The sequence below is a fragment of the Sebastes fasciatus genome, chromosome 19, assembly GCF_043250625.1.
Source record: "Sebastes fasciatus isolate fSebFas1 chromosome 19, fSebFas1.pri, whole genome shotgun sequence".
NCBI lineage: Eukaryota > Metazoa > Chordata > Actinopteri > Perciformes > Sebastidae > Sebastes > Sebastes fasciatus.
The window spans coordinates 5,209,375-5,227,010 of NC_133813.1; the positions used below are offsets into that span (position 1 = coordinate 5,209,375).

At 42.0% G+C, this 17,636-nt stretch overlaps 1 protein-coding gene across 2 annotated transcripts; it reads right to left on the reverse strand.

Moving 5' to 3' along the window:
- Positions 1-219: 219 nt before the first annotated feature.
- On the reverse strand, positions 220-17,392 carry LOC141756873 (uncharacterized). 2 transcript variants are annotated; one of them, XM_074616830.1, is made up of 29 exons: positions 17,240-17,392; positions 15,069-15,271; positions 14,342-14,990; positions 14,099-14,202; positions 13,891-13,956; positions 13,503-13,682; positions 13,177-13,310; positions 12,963-13,057; positions 12,786-12,840; positions 12,553-12,681; positions 12,175-12,399; positions 11,992-12,055; positions 11,698-11,902; positions 11,504-11,607; positions 10,994-11,375; positions 10,681-10,815; positions 10,139-10,175; positions 9,934-10,047; positions 4,653-9,828; positions 4,419-4,567; positions 4,103-4,290; positions 3,665-3,728; positions 3,418-3,571; positions 3,191-3,326; positions 3,085-3,118; positions 2,887-2,985; positions 2,512-2,797; positions 1,270-1,567; positions 220-1,190 (listed from the first exon to the last, which is right to left on the reverse strand). In XM_074616830.1, the coding sequence occupies exons 2-29, from the start codon at positions 15,263-15,265 to the stop codon at positions 1,083-1,085; spliced, it is 9,567 nt and encodes a 3,188-aa protein (XP_074472931.1). In that variant the 5' UTR covers positions 15,266-15,271; positions 17,240-17,392; the 3' UTR covers positions 220-1,082. The 2 variants fall into 2 exon arrangements, with proteins under 2 accessions (XP_074472931.1, XP_074472930.1); XM_074616829.1 differs by having other exon boundaries at positions 12,175-12,401; positions 12,549-12,681.
- Positions 17,393-17,636: the final 244 nt, after the last annotated feature.

Genomic DNA, 17,636 nt, shown 5'->3' on the forward strand with positions numbered 1-17,636 from the left:
GCAGCATGAGAGATTAGAGGAGCCTCGAACCTTGTAGTCTGTTATTCCGTCAGCTGTATCACATGCAACAATGAATTCCCTAAATATAAATATTTACAGTATCTTAAAACACATTCATTGAAATCAGACATTTATTTAGGCTAAAAAGAACAATAAAGTTTTTGTTAACAGTTGTTACAAATAATGTACTTTTAACCAGCGATGAAAGACTGAATCAAGTGGTGTTGGAAGAATACGTTTTATTCAGATCTTACAGAATTCCATGTTTTTCTTTTAATGAACTAATGAAACGTTTAAGGAAGATAAACACATGATGTGTTTTTGTTTCAAGTATCAAACATAATAATATGAATGCTGTGAATCTGTACCAGGACCTCTTTGAACACTGAACTGATGAACACTATATACAGTACAACAAAATGTCTCAACAAAACTACCTCTGCTCTGTAAGGGGTGAATTTGTAGGATATAATTCACTAAATGAAATTCTGTCGGTTTTCTAAATGAAAAGCCAATTTCAAGATGTTGTTTTTGTCAAATACAAACAGAGAATTGTTTCAGAATAGAACGGATGATTCAAATTTGCACAAAAATACACAGAAGAGGCATTAAAAAAGCTAACATATTTAAACGTACAACTGTACATGATGTCAAGTAATCCGGTTATGTTTTCCTGAGACCAATGTTGTGGTCTGTATTAAAACTGAACAGGTGTGGGAAAAAAAATACTATTGTACAATATTTACATTTTCACAGGTAGTTAATAACCAAAATGGTGAATCTGAGGCTTGAAACATAATGAATAAATGTGGGAAATGCCGCCAAATCTCTGAATCAAACTAGGGATTTACCCGTTATTAATGTACAATTTATTTCTAAAAAGGCATTTCAGTAAATTGAAACTACTGTACATATTCAAAGTGCTTGTGAAAGTATAGTATATATAGCTTAAATGCAATACAACTTGCAGCAAAAACACACAAAACTGTCTTTTATTCATAAATTAACTTTTACAGACATAACTTAATTAAAAAAAAAAAAAAAAAAGCAAGCCACCCGCAGGCTCCACCTGTCTACAGCTTTCATGCCTCATCTACTTCTGTAAAAATGTCACTTAAGAAGTACTGAGACACATTGGTGGGCTCCTCCTCTATAGAGCTGCTCTCCACACAGGGCTGAGAAGCTGAAACCTACAACACAGAAGAACAACGGATCAGCTGTAATCAACTCTATGAGGGTGAGTAAATATTCCACTTGTACCCTCCTTACCTCTGCTGGACACGGAGAAGTGCTGGGAGTTGTGACCGAGCGTAGTCGGCTCTGCTCTGTTTGCGTTGATGATGTGGTAGAGGACGCTGAGTGGGTTTCCTCTGTCGGCTGTGTCGCGCTGCGTGTGGGAGCATCATCACGTGATGTTGAGGCTACAGGTGCCGGGGCGGAGCGTTTTCCTGCTGCGCGTGGAGCTCTGACCTTTCGGCCCTTGGAAGCTGCTTTGCCAGGTGGAGAATCGCTTGCAGGGGCAGCGTTGTTTGTCTCAGAAATGAAGGGAAGGAAGTCTTTGGCTCTTCTGTCAGGTATTGGAAAATATAAAAAATGGATTAATATTTAAAGTCAAGACGAAATGAGAAATGCCTTTTTAACCCTTTTAGATCACATTCCCGGTCATACTGTACACCTATTTAATAATATATACAAACAAAAACATTCTTATATAAAAAATCCAATCATCTTTTCTTCCTGCAAAATAAAATTTGACGTGTGCTTATGTAAACCAATACCGACCAATTTCAACCAATAATATCATGACATCCATCCATCAATCAATCTGCATCTTTTAGCATCAAGGGAGGTGCGTGTCTGGTCTCTGTAGCTCCGTATAGTGCTCCAGAGATGACGTATTTTTGTAGGCCAACCAGGAAGCTAGCATCGCCCTGGTTCCCTTGACAAAAAGCCAATGGGATTTTTCTATTGGGTTTTTGATTATTGCAGAAAATAAGTCAAATAAACGTTTATAATACTGATTTTGGAAGTGTGAATGCAATCACCAGAAGTAAAGAGCTAACGTTAGGCTACAAACGAACTACACCACAGTCGCATGGCCGCGAGTATACACAAAGAGGCTGTAAAGGCGGACGAGTCAGCGTGATGACGTTCAGTAGTCTCACTTAGCCACCGCTTTTTTTAAAGACAAACGTTAAAATCTCTTCAGCTTGTGTTAACCGCAGACCTTATTTCAGGCATCTAACTAAAAACCCATTCAAAAAGCCCGTTGACTTCCAGACGAGGGAACCGTAGGTGCTAAAATGCTAACTCATTTCTGGGTTTTAGGACTCATGCCAATAGAGTCCAATCAAATGCAAATGATTTGATTTAAATCCCTCTTGTAACTGTACATCGCTCTAACTTCTGTTTCACTGGGACTTTAATTACAATTGATAGATACCAACATAGATACTAACTGGGGGAATTATTCAGATTTCAACAAGGTTATTTTGAACCGTTTTCCCTTACCTCTGCTGAATACTAGTCGCCCTAGTCCGTGTAGTTTGTGCTCCCGAGCTGCTACCCTCAGGGTCCTCCCGAACTGCCCGAGTCTCCTTTTCAACATCTATATGATCCCCACTTCCTGTCTGTGGCTCAGTGACAACGTCATCACAGGCTTTTGACTGCACAGAAGGCCCAGGAAGCTCTGGGGGCTGGGTGGTGTCTGTCTGGATGGTGATTGACTCTGCTTCCTTGGCAGCGAGGGTCTTGCTGGCTTGTTTCCTCTTTGTAATATTAGGCTTAACCTGTGCTTCTAAGAGAAACCGGGTACATAATGAAAAAGATGTGTCCAATTTGCGAGTGAGAGTGCATGTGATGAGTAAGTATTCATGTAGTGCATACCTCTTCTTCTAGTGCCCCTCTGCTTTGTAGGGGGAATCTCAGTCTCATCATTCTTCTCTACAGTCTCTGGTAATTTAGATGGATGGACTGCAGAACTCTCTGTTCCATAAACACAAACAATCCATATTTACTATTAGTAATACAACATTAATCATTAGTTTAATGATATATAATAAATGACAGGATAATGTACTCTACCATGTGGATCCACTGGATTCTCCTTGTTCCAACCCTGGTGTGGATGAGAAAAACAAAATGTGACAAATGCAGACATTTTATCACATTGAAGCTACAAGTGGTTAACTTTACTTACTACTGGGTCAGGCCCAATATCTTTTACATTGATGAGGCCTGTCACATCACTCTCCTCCACGGACACAGGCACGGCGACATCAGAGAGAGGCCCGTCTCCTGCTGCTGCAGAACTCTCTCCAGGAATGCTGACGAAGGTGAGGAAAGTTGTAGTCAGACACCAAACAAAACCAGATCCACACCTGCATGAACGGGATCTGATAAAAGGCAGGTATTTACCTCTGTTGCGCTATTGAAGCATCTGTTACAGGAAGATAAGGGAGGGGTTCAGGCACACTGCCCGCCACCTCCCCTGATGGGCCAACTGGGATCTCAGTCAGAGACAGGATGAAGAATGGTTCCTCTGGATCTGAAGGCTCCTGCTGCGACAGCGCTGAGAGTGACAGTGAAAGAAGGTTTAGCCAAAACCACGGTACACATGCCGTATATAATACACAGCACTAAATCAACTGGAAAACTGACTTACTGTCTGGAAATATTGTGAAACTTGGAAGACTTTGGGTCGCTCCTGTACTTGATGTTGATGCATCCTGGAAATGTGAAGAGAATCAGAGAGATATATTTGAGTATTAATCCTTAAATTAGAGATTCTTGACCAATATTATATCCCACCCTTAGTCGAAGGTGTGTTAATCAGTGCATTTTATTGTTTCAAATGTACTATTGCACTGTCAGCTGCAGAAGGACCACCTGGAGTATAGGTACCCATGGTTGGGAATCACTGCCATACCATATAAACCGGTGGTGACACATGGTAAAAAAATATTTCCCAATGTTATTAGCACATTGTTACATATCTTGCCAACGCCAACTATTAACAAACTTAACACAAAAAGACACTGCAATCATACATGTAATGCTCCAGAGACACGCCTCCTCCTGCACATATAGATTAATATCTTACCTGCGTATCATTGTCAGCTACTTGTGTCACACAACCCAGAGAGGATCCAGCAACATTTGGAGAGGAGTTTTGGTTACTGAACAATGGTCCAACAGCTCCCTCTATTGGTTCCTTGATGTCAGGTTGGTGTTCAGACACAAGTTTGTGGCAAACTGAAGCATCCAGACCTTCCGAGTGAGTACCACAATCTGTGGAAAAGAAGAACCAGGTGCTGCACATAAATAGATAGATAGATAAACGGCAGTAATCCTCAATATCTGCTCAGCATTATTTGAGGTAAGGGAACTTTCATTTAATAAAAAAAAAGCTTTCAAACCTGCATCTGCTTGTTTTGCATTCTGGACTTGTTGGGGTTGTGGAGGTCGTCTGCTGAGTCCCAGTCTGGGTTGGGGTTTAATAAGCCGTCCTCTACGAGTCTGGGGAGCTTTTCTTGAGGGAGAGTCGGTTGGCTCGGACTGATCAGTGCTTTAAGTGGAAAACAAACTGTTACAAGAAGTACAACTACTAATTTTTTGAGGACAGAATCAGGAAAATGTGATTCATGTCTTACCTTTGAGTAGCTGTTTGATTAGTTTCAGAACATTGTTGGAGTGCTTCTTGATTTTGTGCCTCAGAATCATTTTCTGAACGTGGCTGATGAATGCTTTCTTTCGGATCTGGTGCTGACTGTGTATTAGTAGGGAGTGTAGATTCAATTTTTGACTCTGTTGATCCATCTTGTGAAGACTTCTGAAGATCTGAAACTGCAGTTTTTGTCTCTGTAACTCCAATGGACATGTCCTGTTTGCAGTCCAATTGTGATGCAGGCCCAGACTCCACTGTGTCGGTATTTGACGTTCTGTCCTCTTTGGATTCCCCTTCAACTGTGGGTTTTTCACTGCTCTTATTTTCAAGAACTGACTCTGTCAACACAGACTGTGTCTCAGCAATCCAAGATGTTGCTATGACGACGCCATCAGAGGATGTCCCCTTGTCATTTGTGCTGTCGAGTGACTTTGTTGAGCTGAGGAGTTCTGTATGTAATGAACAATGTGTTGATGTCAGGTGCTTGCTGTCTGCGAGTACCCGTTCTGTTTGTGCATTGTTATTGTCCGCAGGCTGTTGTTCTGAGGTTAAAGAGGTGTCCATATTGCTCTGTTCTGAGGGTTTACTGATATCATTTGACTGCAGTTTTGTGCGTGTAGTTCTAGGAGATGACCCTAAATTGGGTTTTACATTGGAAAAGCGCCGCCTTCTTTGAGAAACATTTTGTTCTGGGCCCTCTGATTTTGAGCCTTGTCCACATCCAACATCTGTCTTTTGCTCCTCCATTGAAGATAAGTCCTCTGGCACTGAAGCAGTGCCAGTACTTGTAATTTGGCTTGGTGTTTCAGGAGGGGTGCTACTGCAAGTTGGCTGTGCTTCTACCTCTGTTATCATCTTGTCAGTGGACTCAAGTCTTGAAGTTGGGCTGGAGGGTGTGTCCGCAAGCTGCATGGGTGTGACAGGGTCTTCTGTGGTTTGAGGTTTAGACCGCACAGTTCTTGACGTCTGTGATAAGTTGGGTTTGGGTTTGACTATTAGTAATCGACCTCTCGTAGTCTGGCGAGTAGGTTTGACTTCACTCTCTTCTTTCAGACTGACAGGTAACTCTTCTACAGGTGGAGCAGAGTGGTCGCTGCTCTCTTGGACTGGGGCTGAGTCTTCGGGTGACCCTTGTCCAACTTGCGATTCTGTGACTTCTGGATCGGATGTCACCTGTCTACTCTCAGTTGTCCCAACATGAGACATCAATACTTCATGTGTAGACACAGATGCCGGCGTTGTGTCTCTGGTGGCCTGTTCTCTACTGGGTTCAAATTGGGCTTCAGAAAGGTTCTGGGTTTCTGAGGCACTCTGATCTGATGTTGCTGCGCCTGATTCAGCCTGACCAACTCCAACATCTGTCTTTTTCTCCTCAGTTGTAGACAGTTCTTCTGTGGGCGTAAGAGTAGAGCCTAAATCCAACGATAGTATCAAATCTGAAGCAGGACCAGGATTTTGATTTGTTTTTTCAGGAGAGGTAGTGCAAGCTGGTTCTGCTTCAACCTCCGCTATTGTTTTTTCATGGACCTTGGGGTTTGGAGTTGGGTTGCAGTCTTTCTCTGCGGTCTCTTTTGTGGTTTGAGGTTTAGAATGTGCAGTCCTTGATGACTGTACAAGGTTGACTTTGGGTTTGACTCTCTGGAATCGACTCGTCCTGGTCTGGCGAGTAGATCCGACTTCACTCTCTTCTTTCTGACTGACAGGTAACTCTTCTACAGGTCCAACACATTGAGCAGGATGATCATTGCTCTCTGAGATTGGGGATGAGACTATGTTTGACCCTTGTCCAATTTGTGATTCTGTGACTGCTGATTCGGATGTCGGCAGATCAATACAGCTACTCTCAGTTGTCCCGACATGAAACATCAGTACTTCATTTGTGGACTCAAATGTTGGCTTTGTGTCTCTGGTGGACTGTTGCCTACTGGGATCAAACTGGGCTTCAGAGAGGTTCTGGTTTTCTGAGGCACTCTGTTGTGATGTTGAAGCACCTGATTCTGCCTGACCAACAACTCCAACATTTGTCTTTGTCTCCTCAGTTGTAGACAGTTCCTCTGTGGGTGTAAGAATAGAGCCTAAATCCAATGATGGTATCAAATCTGAAGCAGGACCACGACTTTGACTTTGTTTTTCAGGAGAGGTGGTGCAAGTTGGTTCTGCTTCAACCCCTTCTATTTTTTTGTCATGGAATTTGGGGTGTGGAGTTGGGTCGGAGTCTTTCTCTACGGTGTCTCTTGTAGTTTGAGGTTTAGAACGTGCAGTCCTTGATGTCTGTGCTAGGTTGACTTTGGGTTTGACTTTCTGGAATCGACTCTTCCTGGTCTGGGGAGTAGATCCGACTTCACTCTCTTCTTTGAGACTGACCGGTAACTCTTCAACCGGTGGAGCAGGATGGTCGCTGCTCTCTTGGACTGGGGCTGAGTTTATGTTTGACCTTTGTCCAACTTGTGATTCCGTGACTGCTGAGTCGGATGTCTGCGGATTACTACACCTACTCTCAGTTGTCCCAACAAGTTTTTCATCTGTGGACTCCAATGTTGGCGTTGTGTCTCTGGTGGCCTCTTTCGTATCGGGTTCAAACTGGGCTTCAGAGACGTTCTGGGTTTCTGAGGCACGCTGATCTGATGTTGCTGCGCCTGATTCTGCCTGACCAACAACTCCAACATCTGTCTTTTTCTCCTCAGTTGTAGACAGTTCCTCTGTGGGTGTAAGAGTAGAGCCTAAATCCAACGATGGTATCAAATCTGAAGCAGGAGCAAGACTTTGACTTGGTTTTTCAAGAGAGGTGGTGCAAGTTGGTTCTGCTTCAACCTCTGCTATTGTCTTTTCATGGAATTTGGGGTTTGGAGTTGGGTTGGAGTCTTTCTCTATGGTGTCTTTTGTGGTTTGAGGTTTAGAACGTGCAGTCCTTAATGTCTGTGGTAGGTTGACCTTGGGTTTGACTTTCTGGAATCGACTCTTCCTGGTCTGGCAAGTAGAGCCGACTTCACTCTCTTCTTTGTGACTGATAGGTAACTCTTCTACAGGAGTAACAGGATGGTCGCTGCTCTTTTGGACTGGGACTGAGTCTATGTTTGACCCTTGTCCAACTTGTGATTCTGTGACTGGTAAGTCAGGTGTCAGCGGATTATTACAGCTACTCTCAGTTGTGGGAGACATCAGTACTTCATCTGTAGATCCAAATGTTGGCATTGTGTCTCTGGTGGCCTGTTCCCTACTGGGTTCAAACTGGGCTTCAGAGAGGTTCTGGGTTTCTGAGGCACTCTGATGTGATGTTGAAGCACCTGATTCTGCCTGACCAACAACTCCAACATCTGTCTTTTTCTCCCCAGTTGTAGACAGTTCCTCTGTGGGTGTAGGAGTAGAGCCTAAATCCAACAATGGTGTCAAATCTGAAGCAGGAGCAAGACTTTGACTTGGTTTTTCAAGAGAGGTGGTGCAAGTTGGTTCTGCTTCAACCTCTGCTATTGTCTTTTCATGGAATTTGGGGTTTGGAGTTGGGTTGGAGTCTTTCTCTATGGTGTCTTTTGTGGTTTGAGGTTTAGAACGTGCAGTCCTTAATGTCTGTGGTAGGTTGACCTTGGGTTTGACTTTCTGGAATCGACTCTTCCTGGTCTGGCAAGTAGAGCCGACTTCACTCTCTTCTTTGTGACTGATAGGTAACTCTTCTACAGGAGTAACAGGATGGTCGCTGCTCTTTTGGACTGGGACTGAGTCTATGTTTGACCCTTGTCCAACTTGTGATTCTGTGACTGGTAAGTCAGGTGTCAGCGGATTATTACAGCTACTCTCAGTTGTGGGAGACATCAGTACTTCATCTGTAGATCCAAATGTTGGCGTTGTGTCTCTGGTGGCCTGTTCCCTACTGGGTTCAAACTGGGCTTCAGAGAGGTTCTGGGTTTCTGAGGCACTCTGATGTGATGTTGAAGCACCTGATTCTGCCTGACCAACAACTCCAACATCTGTCTTTTTCTCTCCAGTTGTAGACAGTTCCTCTGTGGGTGTAGGAGTAGAGCCTAAATCCAACAATGGTGTCAAATCTGAAGCAGGACCAGGATTTTGACTTAGTTTTTCAGGAGAGGTGGTGCAAGTTGGCTCTGCCTCAATTTCTACTATTGTTTTTTCATGAAATTTGGGGTGTGGAGTTGGGTTGGAGTCTTTCTCAACGGTGTCTTTTGTGGTTTGAGGTTTAGAACGTGCAGTCCTTGATGTCTTTGCTATGATAACTCTGGGTTTGACTTTCTGGAATCGACTCGTCCTGGTCTGGCGAGCAGATCCGACTTCACTCTCGTCTTCCTGACTGACAGGTAATTCTTCTACAGGTGTAACACATGGAGCAGGATGGTCACTGCTTTCTTGGACTGGGGCTGAATCTATGTTTGACCCTCGTCCAATCTGCGCTTCTGTGACTGCTGTGCCGGATGTCACCTGACTATTACAACTACTCTTAATTGTCCCAACGTGAGACATCAGTAGTTTGTCTGTGGACTCAGATGCTGACCTTGAGTCGCTGGTGGCCTGTTCCGCTTCAGAGAGGTTCTGGTTTTCTAAGGCACTCTGATTTGATGTTGCTGTACCGGATTTTAGTTGACCAACAGACCTCTTTTGACTGCCAGATGGCTCTTCTGCAGGTTTGACTTCAATACAAGACATTTCATCTTTTAATAATGTTCTACTACAGGCTGCTATCTTTGGGGTTTCCTCTGCAGCTGATAGTGTCTCAGTTACTTGACAAAGGTCAGGAGCAACTGTGTGACTCTCTTCAGCTGTCCTTACTGTTGATGTCTCTGGTTGGGATTTTGACTGAGTAGTCCTTGAGGCTTGGCCTAGGTTAGGTTTTGGTTTCACCTTGGATAAGCGCCCTCTCTTGGTCTGTGGAGAATTTATCTTTGAGCTCTCTGGACTTGAGTGCAATTGAGGGGTAGGGACCATATCAGAACCAGTCCTCTGATCACTGGATTCAATAACGGGAATGTCGTCATTGTCTGTTGTGCTGTTTTGTAGCTCCACAGCAGTATCAGTTTCCGATGTTTCCGTGACTCCATAAACAGAAGTTGCAGACATAAGAGGAGTGGCACTGTTTTCCTCTTGTGCAGCAGACGTTGATGCAATCTCTTCTTCCAGGTGTTGGCTGGTTTCATTCACACTGACTGATGTTGTCCCTGCAATTAAACATAATGCCACATTTTAAATTTACTGTCATTTAATCTAAAAGGAATGCACTCCAATTCCAATACAAGGAATATTTTGGTTTCTGTGTCTCTAACCTGTTATGTGATCTTGTATGGCTATTTCATTCTGTGCTGACTGAGAGAGGTGAGCCAGGTTGCCGATGGTCAGCAGGGTTTGAGCAGCCTCATTGTAGCTCTCGTCCTCAGTTACTAAAATAAAAACGAAAAAGAGAATGAGACTTTGAGACAAATATATACAAGTTTTCCACTGGGATTTACTCAGAATCTCTCTTCAACATACCTTCTGTATGGTCTGATGAAAGGAAGTCTATAACATCCTGCAAGAGAAACAAATAAGTCACATAAAAGTTTCCCATATAAGCCAGACTAGTTGCAAAAGGATGTGATGTATGTGGAAAACATGCATTACAGTAGCCCCAGTTACACTTCTTTGTCATTTTCTGTCTACGTCTTTGTCAGTTGATTACATCTGGACACAAAAAAGGTCACTTTGAGTTCATCCAGCGCATGCATGAAGACTGCATGCAACATTGTTCAAACAGGAACATCTTGTTTTTCTTCATTGAAAGTGTGCAAAAACTAAGTCACAATATGAGAGTGTGATCCAACCGCAATCCAAATACATGCACTAAAACTGAAAAGAGGGAGAGATTGGCAGAAAATAAGGTTGGATTTCATCAATGTTGTCCCTTTTATAGATAAAACTGTGAATAGATCACATCAGATATTTAAGATTAGATCTCAGAAATGATATTAAAATGATAAGTGTAACTGTGGATAATGATTTCACTGGTGCTACATTTTTAGGCATAGGACACTTACAACAAGCAGATCCAGCTGATGTTCACAGGCTTCAGCTGAGCCTGTCTCATTGTGTACCAGATCGAAAGAGGCATCAGGGCACAGTGCATCTTGGGAGATGCCCAACACATCAGGCATATTGGCCAAGATATCAAGCTATGTGTGGGATGGGGGGGAGTCAGAGTGGAGGGTTTGAATTATGGAATGGAAAAACCATGCACAAAAAAACTAATGCAAACAACACAAAAATGCTTGTTAAAATAATTATTTAAAAAATAAAATAAATGGATGGTGGGCATCTGTGCAAGACATGATAGGAAACAGTGCATCATACCTCCTCCATTGTCTCTTCCACTTCTGAAATGACAGGACGTGGAGATCGCAGGCTGGCAGGAACAAACACAGGGGCAGCGCTGTCCTTACTGGAGCTCCATGCAGCGTGCTGCTCCTCCTCCACCTCTTCTTCTTGTTCCCGCTGCTGTTCATCCTCCTCATCACTGTCTTCTGACTGAGAAGCCCTGAGGGTGACTAGTTTAGGCTTTTTGGACTCCTGGGCTGATTGTTGCTTTGATGATCTTCCCCTCTTGGCTGTGCATTTGGGTTTAGGGCGAGCAGCAGAAGCAGTGGACCCCTCTGGGGAGGCAGGAGTGGTTTCAGATGCGGCCTCTTTAGCAGGGTAATTCAAGAGCTTGGTGGGTTTAGGCACTCTCCCATACCTATAAAAGACAATCACACACTGATGAACCGCTCCTATCCTATTATATCCTAAGTATTTTCTTTGGGAATAGGAATGTTTCTGCATACAATGTTAAAATCGGAGTCATGAAAACATGAAATATTGTACCTGGTAGGTCGAGGAGGTGGAACAGTGGCATCCTCTTCTTCAGAGTCATCATTGGCTGACTTCCTCTTATTGGCTTCCCTTAAGGGTGATGCATCTTTATTTACCTAAAAAGGTTAGCATAACTTTCAGTAAGTCAAATCAACAATGTGTAGAAATATCTGATGACTTTAAACTGAAACCAAAAAAAGAATAACCTCTTGCTCTTTAGAGGCTCCATCAATCACACTCTCATCCCCGTTATCCGACGCAGCATCGCTGGTCTTGGTGGACGGCGGTGGGGCCTTTTTACCCCACTTCCGGCCCAAAGGCAGAAGAGGTTTTGGTGCTCTGCCTCGTGAGAGTTTAGCAGGTTTGATTGTGGCGTCCTTGGCTTCATTCACGCTATCAGTCTTTTCAGACCTGTATATTTGGACAAAACAGGGAATTTGAATGCCAACTGAAGATGTGAAATACTTTTTTCAAAACAACATTTTTTAAAGTTTCATTACATGTCTGATGTTGGACGGTCCTCGGGAAGTGCTGCCTCAGTGTCTCCGGGAATGTAGGCCTCATCTGAGCATAGAAAAGCAAAACAAAATTAAAGCAACAATCAACAAGCGCCAAGCACACACACAAAGCACTACCAAGTTTCATCAAGAAAGTTTTGATACGATAACTGAATGTTCCTGTACCTTGTTCACTGCTCTTTTCACCCGTTTTGTTTTTCTTGTCATTTGGTTCCTCAGTCGAGGCATCCTTTCTTTTGCGTTTCTTCTTGGGCTTAGCGACAGTAGTTCCACCCTCATTACAAAGGTCCTCGTTCTCTTTCTCTCCCTCCTCCTCCAAGTCAGGCATCTCATTCTGCTCTTCCTCATCTTCCTCCTCCACAACACTCAGCTTCCTTGCAGATTTTTTGTCTGTAGAGGGAATTAAAACACATAAGGATTGTTGAATTGAGACAAACTCGGAATAAACAGATGTTAAGTCTGTACCCCAGAATAATATTTAAGTTATGAAGCAATAATACACAACTAATAAACATGATAAAAAGAATGAAAGGATGTAGTTACCCTTTGGCTTTTTCTTCTTGGGGGATTTCTTCCCAGCGAGAGACTTGAGTTTCTTCCTGTTTTTCTGAACTTCAAGAATCTTCTCTAGCAGTTTAGAAAAATACTCTATGTCCAGTTTGCGCCTCTCTCCTACAATACAATCGGCAGTAAATGTTGCATTAATTGCACAGGGAACATTTATCATTTAATATTATATTCAACCAGCTAAACATTCTCTGCTGCTGAATACTCACTGAAAGCTTTATCAATCCTCCAGGAGTTCGCTCGCTCTTCCTTTTTAAATTTGTTCTGAAAGTTTAAATCAATGCAATTAACACAAACATGCATTTTATTGTGTATTTAGTGAAGCAGTGTGTTGCTTCTTCATATCATGTTCTATAAATACATGTACGTCTGTATTCATCACTAACCTTTATCTCTGATCGAGCTCTGTGAGGAAACAGTTGACAAATCATGGAAAAGTCTGTCCCCACCATGCTAATAGCCAGGAAGAACATGTCTGTCTCTGATGGAAAACAGCAAACAATCATGACGTTAAAAACCAACACGAACAAGGCATCCGAGTAAAATGTGCTCTAAAGATGTTATAATTCTATCTATATATATTATCCATATCAGTTCAACCTTCATTGGACCAGGGTTTGGAATAGGTCCCTTTCCTGAAGCTGGAGTAAGTTGTAGTGGAGCCACGCTCAAAGATGGGGTCTCGACCCTGTGCTGGATTTGGCCCTTTGGCTCGCAGGACTTCCACCGTCAAGCTGAGACACAGGTGGAGACGTTATGATTAAGTCCACAGCGTCTCCAACATCACAATAACGTTTATATATATAAGAGGAAAAAGCAAAGTAATAAAAAACTCAAGTGTTACCACATTTATCTAAAATAACCGAGCGAAGGGAAGTAAATAAACATGAAAACATGCATTGCATAACTTATAGAAGTCCACTGACCTCTCCTCATCAATGATCAGTGAGCCGTCCTCTGCTACTTTGACCTGAGGAACCATCACGTCGTCGTCATCCTGATCTTCATCTGCCTCTGCTGCTGCTTCTGCCGCCTCCCCCTCGTCCTCCTCTCTAGGGCTTGCTATTTTAGGGAGGACCTCGGGTTCCTTTGCTCTCTCTGGTGACCTGCAGGGATTACATCACAAACATCAGGCAAGAAAGAAGGAGGTTGGTAAACAAAGTAACATGTATGTCTCATCATGCAAACTACTGCCTTATGATGTCCACATAAACTATGGCTGATGATAGATGTATAGATGTATCATTTGTATGATCATATATCAATGAAGCTAAAAAAGAAAGAGAGTTTAGAGAGATGATTGGATAAACTTACGGTTCTCTTACTGGAGAAGGAGGGACCACAGTCTCATTCTCTTGAGCTGAGTCTTCTAAACTAGATCTGAAAAAAAAAAAAAATGCAAATTATAGTCACATAAGACAAGGAAGGAACCACAAAAAAAACCTTTATGTCAAATAAGATCCATGATAATCAATAGGAGATAAGGATTAAATGTTACACAAGTTTGAGAGGAGACACTTACGTCATGGGGTTAGACACTGGTAGATAACGGATAAGGTCCCTCATGGTCATTTTGGCAGGATCTAAGGTATATTCCTTTGCACGTGAGTTTGCTTTCTTGATTTTCTGCAACATCAAATGATAACACTCTTTTAACGTAATGAATCAAGATATATCTAACAGTATATATCTTATTAATATGTTACTAAACTTAGAAAGTGAATTGAAAGAAAAGAAGTATGCTTACTAAATAATCTGAGTTTACCTTTTCTTTGTGCATCTCCTGTTTGAGCAACTCTCTGAGCTTCCGGGCTTTTGCGAGCCTCTGTAAGTCCGATGGGTCGTTCAGGAGTCTACTCAGGGAGAACGCTGGTGGTGACAGTGAAACCCCACTCTTGGACGACACTAGAGTCTTGGCTTTCTCTGATAGCGCGATAGCTTCTTTGTCTGGTAGAGAGAGGGGGACTTTATCTGGTGGTCTGGAAGGAACTTCTTCAACTTGACTGCCTGACGTGCTTTCTAATTCTTTGCCACTGTCCGCTTGTAGATTTGTGCTGGAGAAACCGACACAGGATTGTTTTAGAGAGTCCTCAGTTGTAGGAACAGCTGAAGGTTCGGAACTGTCGGAAGGGATGAGGGTGGGTTTAGGTGGCATTTTGGGCTGCTTGCTCTCTTCTGAAGACCTCCGTCGCCTTGGGGACTGGAGTCTTGGAGGGGTTGCTGTACTCGGCTTGTCAAGGTCTGAGACAGGGACTTCAATAGGAGTTTGAGAGACTGCCTTGACAGGGGATTTTGGCGTCCGAGCAAGCGTGGAGGGGCGGCCTGGGGCCACTTTGGGCTTGATGGAAAACCGCTTCCTTCTCTGGACAGCTGCTGAGGAGCTGGTACCTTCCACATTTTGGTCATTACCATCCCTAAACAGCAGGAAGAATAGTTATTTTTCTTATACATAACACAAGTAGCAGTCATGCCATTTAATGCTTGTCACTAACCCTGGGGCTGTGGGTTTTTCTGATGGGGTCACAACAGACTTGTCGTCTGTCACAGCAGTAGCAGTGCTGCTCTCACTGACGTCTTTGGGGGTCTCACTGGCCTCCTGACTTGCTGAAGAGGCTTCCTGAGGTGTTCCTGCCGTTCTCCCTGTCGTACCGACATTGGGTCGAATACTAAATCTTGACCGACGAAACATTTTGACCTGAAAACACAAAGGAAGTCGAAGCTGCATCAGAATTCTAACAGCAAAACCTGACAACCAGCTGAAAGTGAAATATTACTTAAGAAAATTACTGAACCTGAGCTGCTGTAAAAAACAGCAGGGGTATAACCTCTAGGCTATGTGCTTTACATAGAAGAACTGACATACATCGACAGATTTGACTGCATCAATAAAATATTTTTTCTTCAATTCAGATATTTGCAGAATATTAAATACTGGATAGAAAAGAAAACAAGAACACACAAATGTTCACCCAGAATGCAGTTTGAGAGGAATTACTTGTTGGATCAGTTTCACAACAGAGGTTCAATGTGCAAAACTCTTCGTGCAAAGAGACAAACTGACTTGCTAAATTCTTACCTTTAAACAACAAATGATGTCCTTTACATAAAGAGCACAAAACATTCAATCATTATGCTCAGTCCTCAGAATACAGACACCTCATATCATATCAGCACAAGTATCACTGCTCATTACTAACCTTTCACATCACTGAATTAATGCAACATGTGTTCAACATCATTGCTTATTAGGGATGCACAGATTTATCGGCCGATGTTTGCTTCACCACTACTGCCATACATTTCAAGTTAGGGCTGTCCTCGACCAAAGAAATTCTTAGTCAACTAACACTCACACAATGTTGTCGACTAATCGATTGGTTGATTTAATTGACAGATCTGTAAAACTGAGTTTCTCCACAAAGAATCGCACAAAAGCACCACTTTAAATCTTGTGTTTACCAGAGATGTGCTCAGAAAAATAAGTCATTCAGCATGAAAAAGGCATTAAAAATGACTAGTGGACTAAGAGGGGGCAGCCCTATTTTAAATGTATAGCAGTAGTGGAAGAAATGAAAAAGAAATGCAATTAGTATTCTATTCATTACTGTAAAAATGTGTTTGCTACAGTAGTGAAAATTGTGGTTTAATGTTATGGTTTCCAGCATCACAGTGGAGCCAGGTTCAACCTTTCTGCCAGATGGCCATAGGTACTTAACTTTGAAGGGATTACTGTAAAACATGCAGTATAAGGTTTGGTGTCTGGAATAAAAAAACATTTTGTAGTCAATACAGAAGAGAAACTGATGTCCTGAAGTACAATCACAAGCATAATTTCACCTTGTATGCATGTAGGATTTACTATAGTACATCATCTAGATTTAATTTGAATACTGATTTCTGCATAAATGTGCATTTCTTTCTGGTTTCTATTTGTATAATCTGGAAGAAATGGCAACCACAGGCTCCTGTTTTCATGAGAGTAAGTTACTTGACAATAACCATTTTATTTTGTTTATACTTTATTTTTTTGTTTTTTACAGCAGTCTATAAACCAACTTTTAAGTAGATGAGTTTACAGACAAACCCATCAAGTACACTTAAAGAAAACAACCTCAACATTCAAATCCACAACAAAACCAAGAAAAGAAATAACAATAATAATGACAAAAAGAAAGAGTAGAGTTAAAAAAAAAAAAACACAATAACGACAATAACCATTTTAAGTGCAACATTAAGACGTAGTACTTAATGTTTGCAATGCACCAAAGCAAGAATAGCTTATTTATGCAACTTATTCTGCAAACCTCAGCTAACGTTTAGGCTCTTCCATCCACTGACAGGACTAACGTTAGAGACGTGGCAGTGGTGCAGAAGCAGTAAAGAAAACCACAATGAATGAATAATATACCATCAGAGAGAGGTTTAACAAGCTAACACACCTTACCACACATTAAACTCATTCAAAACACTGAAAAATGAGTCAATAATGCACAAAACAAGCAGAAAAAGTGCAGGAAGCTGAGCTGAAACTCGCCTAACAACACTTCTACTATGAGACTCTTCCCGACTTAGACCGTCTTTTATGTTGATATTATGCAGCTGAGACAACTACATTCATCATTTTATCACATCTATATGTGTTATTAAGCTTTAAACAACGTACCTGTTCAAGAATATGTCGTTTACTGTGAGAAATAAGCTTTAGTTTATCGACGATGGGAGGCGAGTAGCGGACCCCATGCACACGCACACTAATCCGCCATGTTTTTCATGACGCGGTATTTGCGTGAGTGAAAGGGGTTGTGGGAAATGTAGTCAGGTCGATGCAAAGAGAAGGATGAGCCAAGATCATGCTGTCTATGGGCAGGGGTTTCTATCATGAAATGTAAACATTATATGACAACAGGCTTTCAAAATAATAAATAATAAATATATAAATAATAAATAAATAATAAATGAATAATAAATAAATAATAAATAAATAATAAATAATATTAAGCGTCTTTGAGTCCTCGAAAAGCACTATATAAGGTGAATTTATTATTATTATTATTATTATT

What these genes read in the sequence shown, in the direction of transcription:
- LOC141756873 (XM_074616829.1), bottom strand. Translation starts at nt 15,265, where the DNA reads ATGTTTCGTCGGTCAAGATTTAGTATTCGACCCAATGTCGGTACGACA. An exon ending in TGAAAAGAGCAGTGAACAAG is followed by an intron (nt 12,056 to 12,174) that starts GTACAGGAACAT and finishes TTCTATGCTCAG; the next exon opens with ATGAGGCCTACATTCCCGGA. An exon ending in GAGCCTCTAAAGAGCAAGAG is followed by an intron (nt 11,608 to 11,697) that starts GTTATTCTTTTT and finishes TAACCTTTTTAG; the next exon opens with GTAAATAAAGATGCATCACC.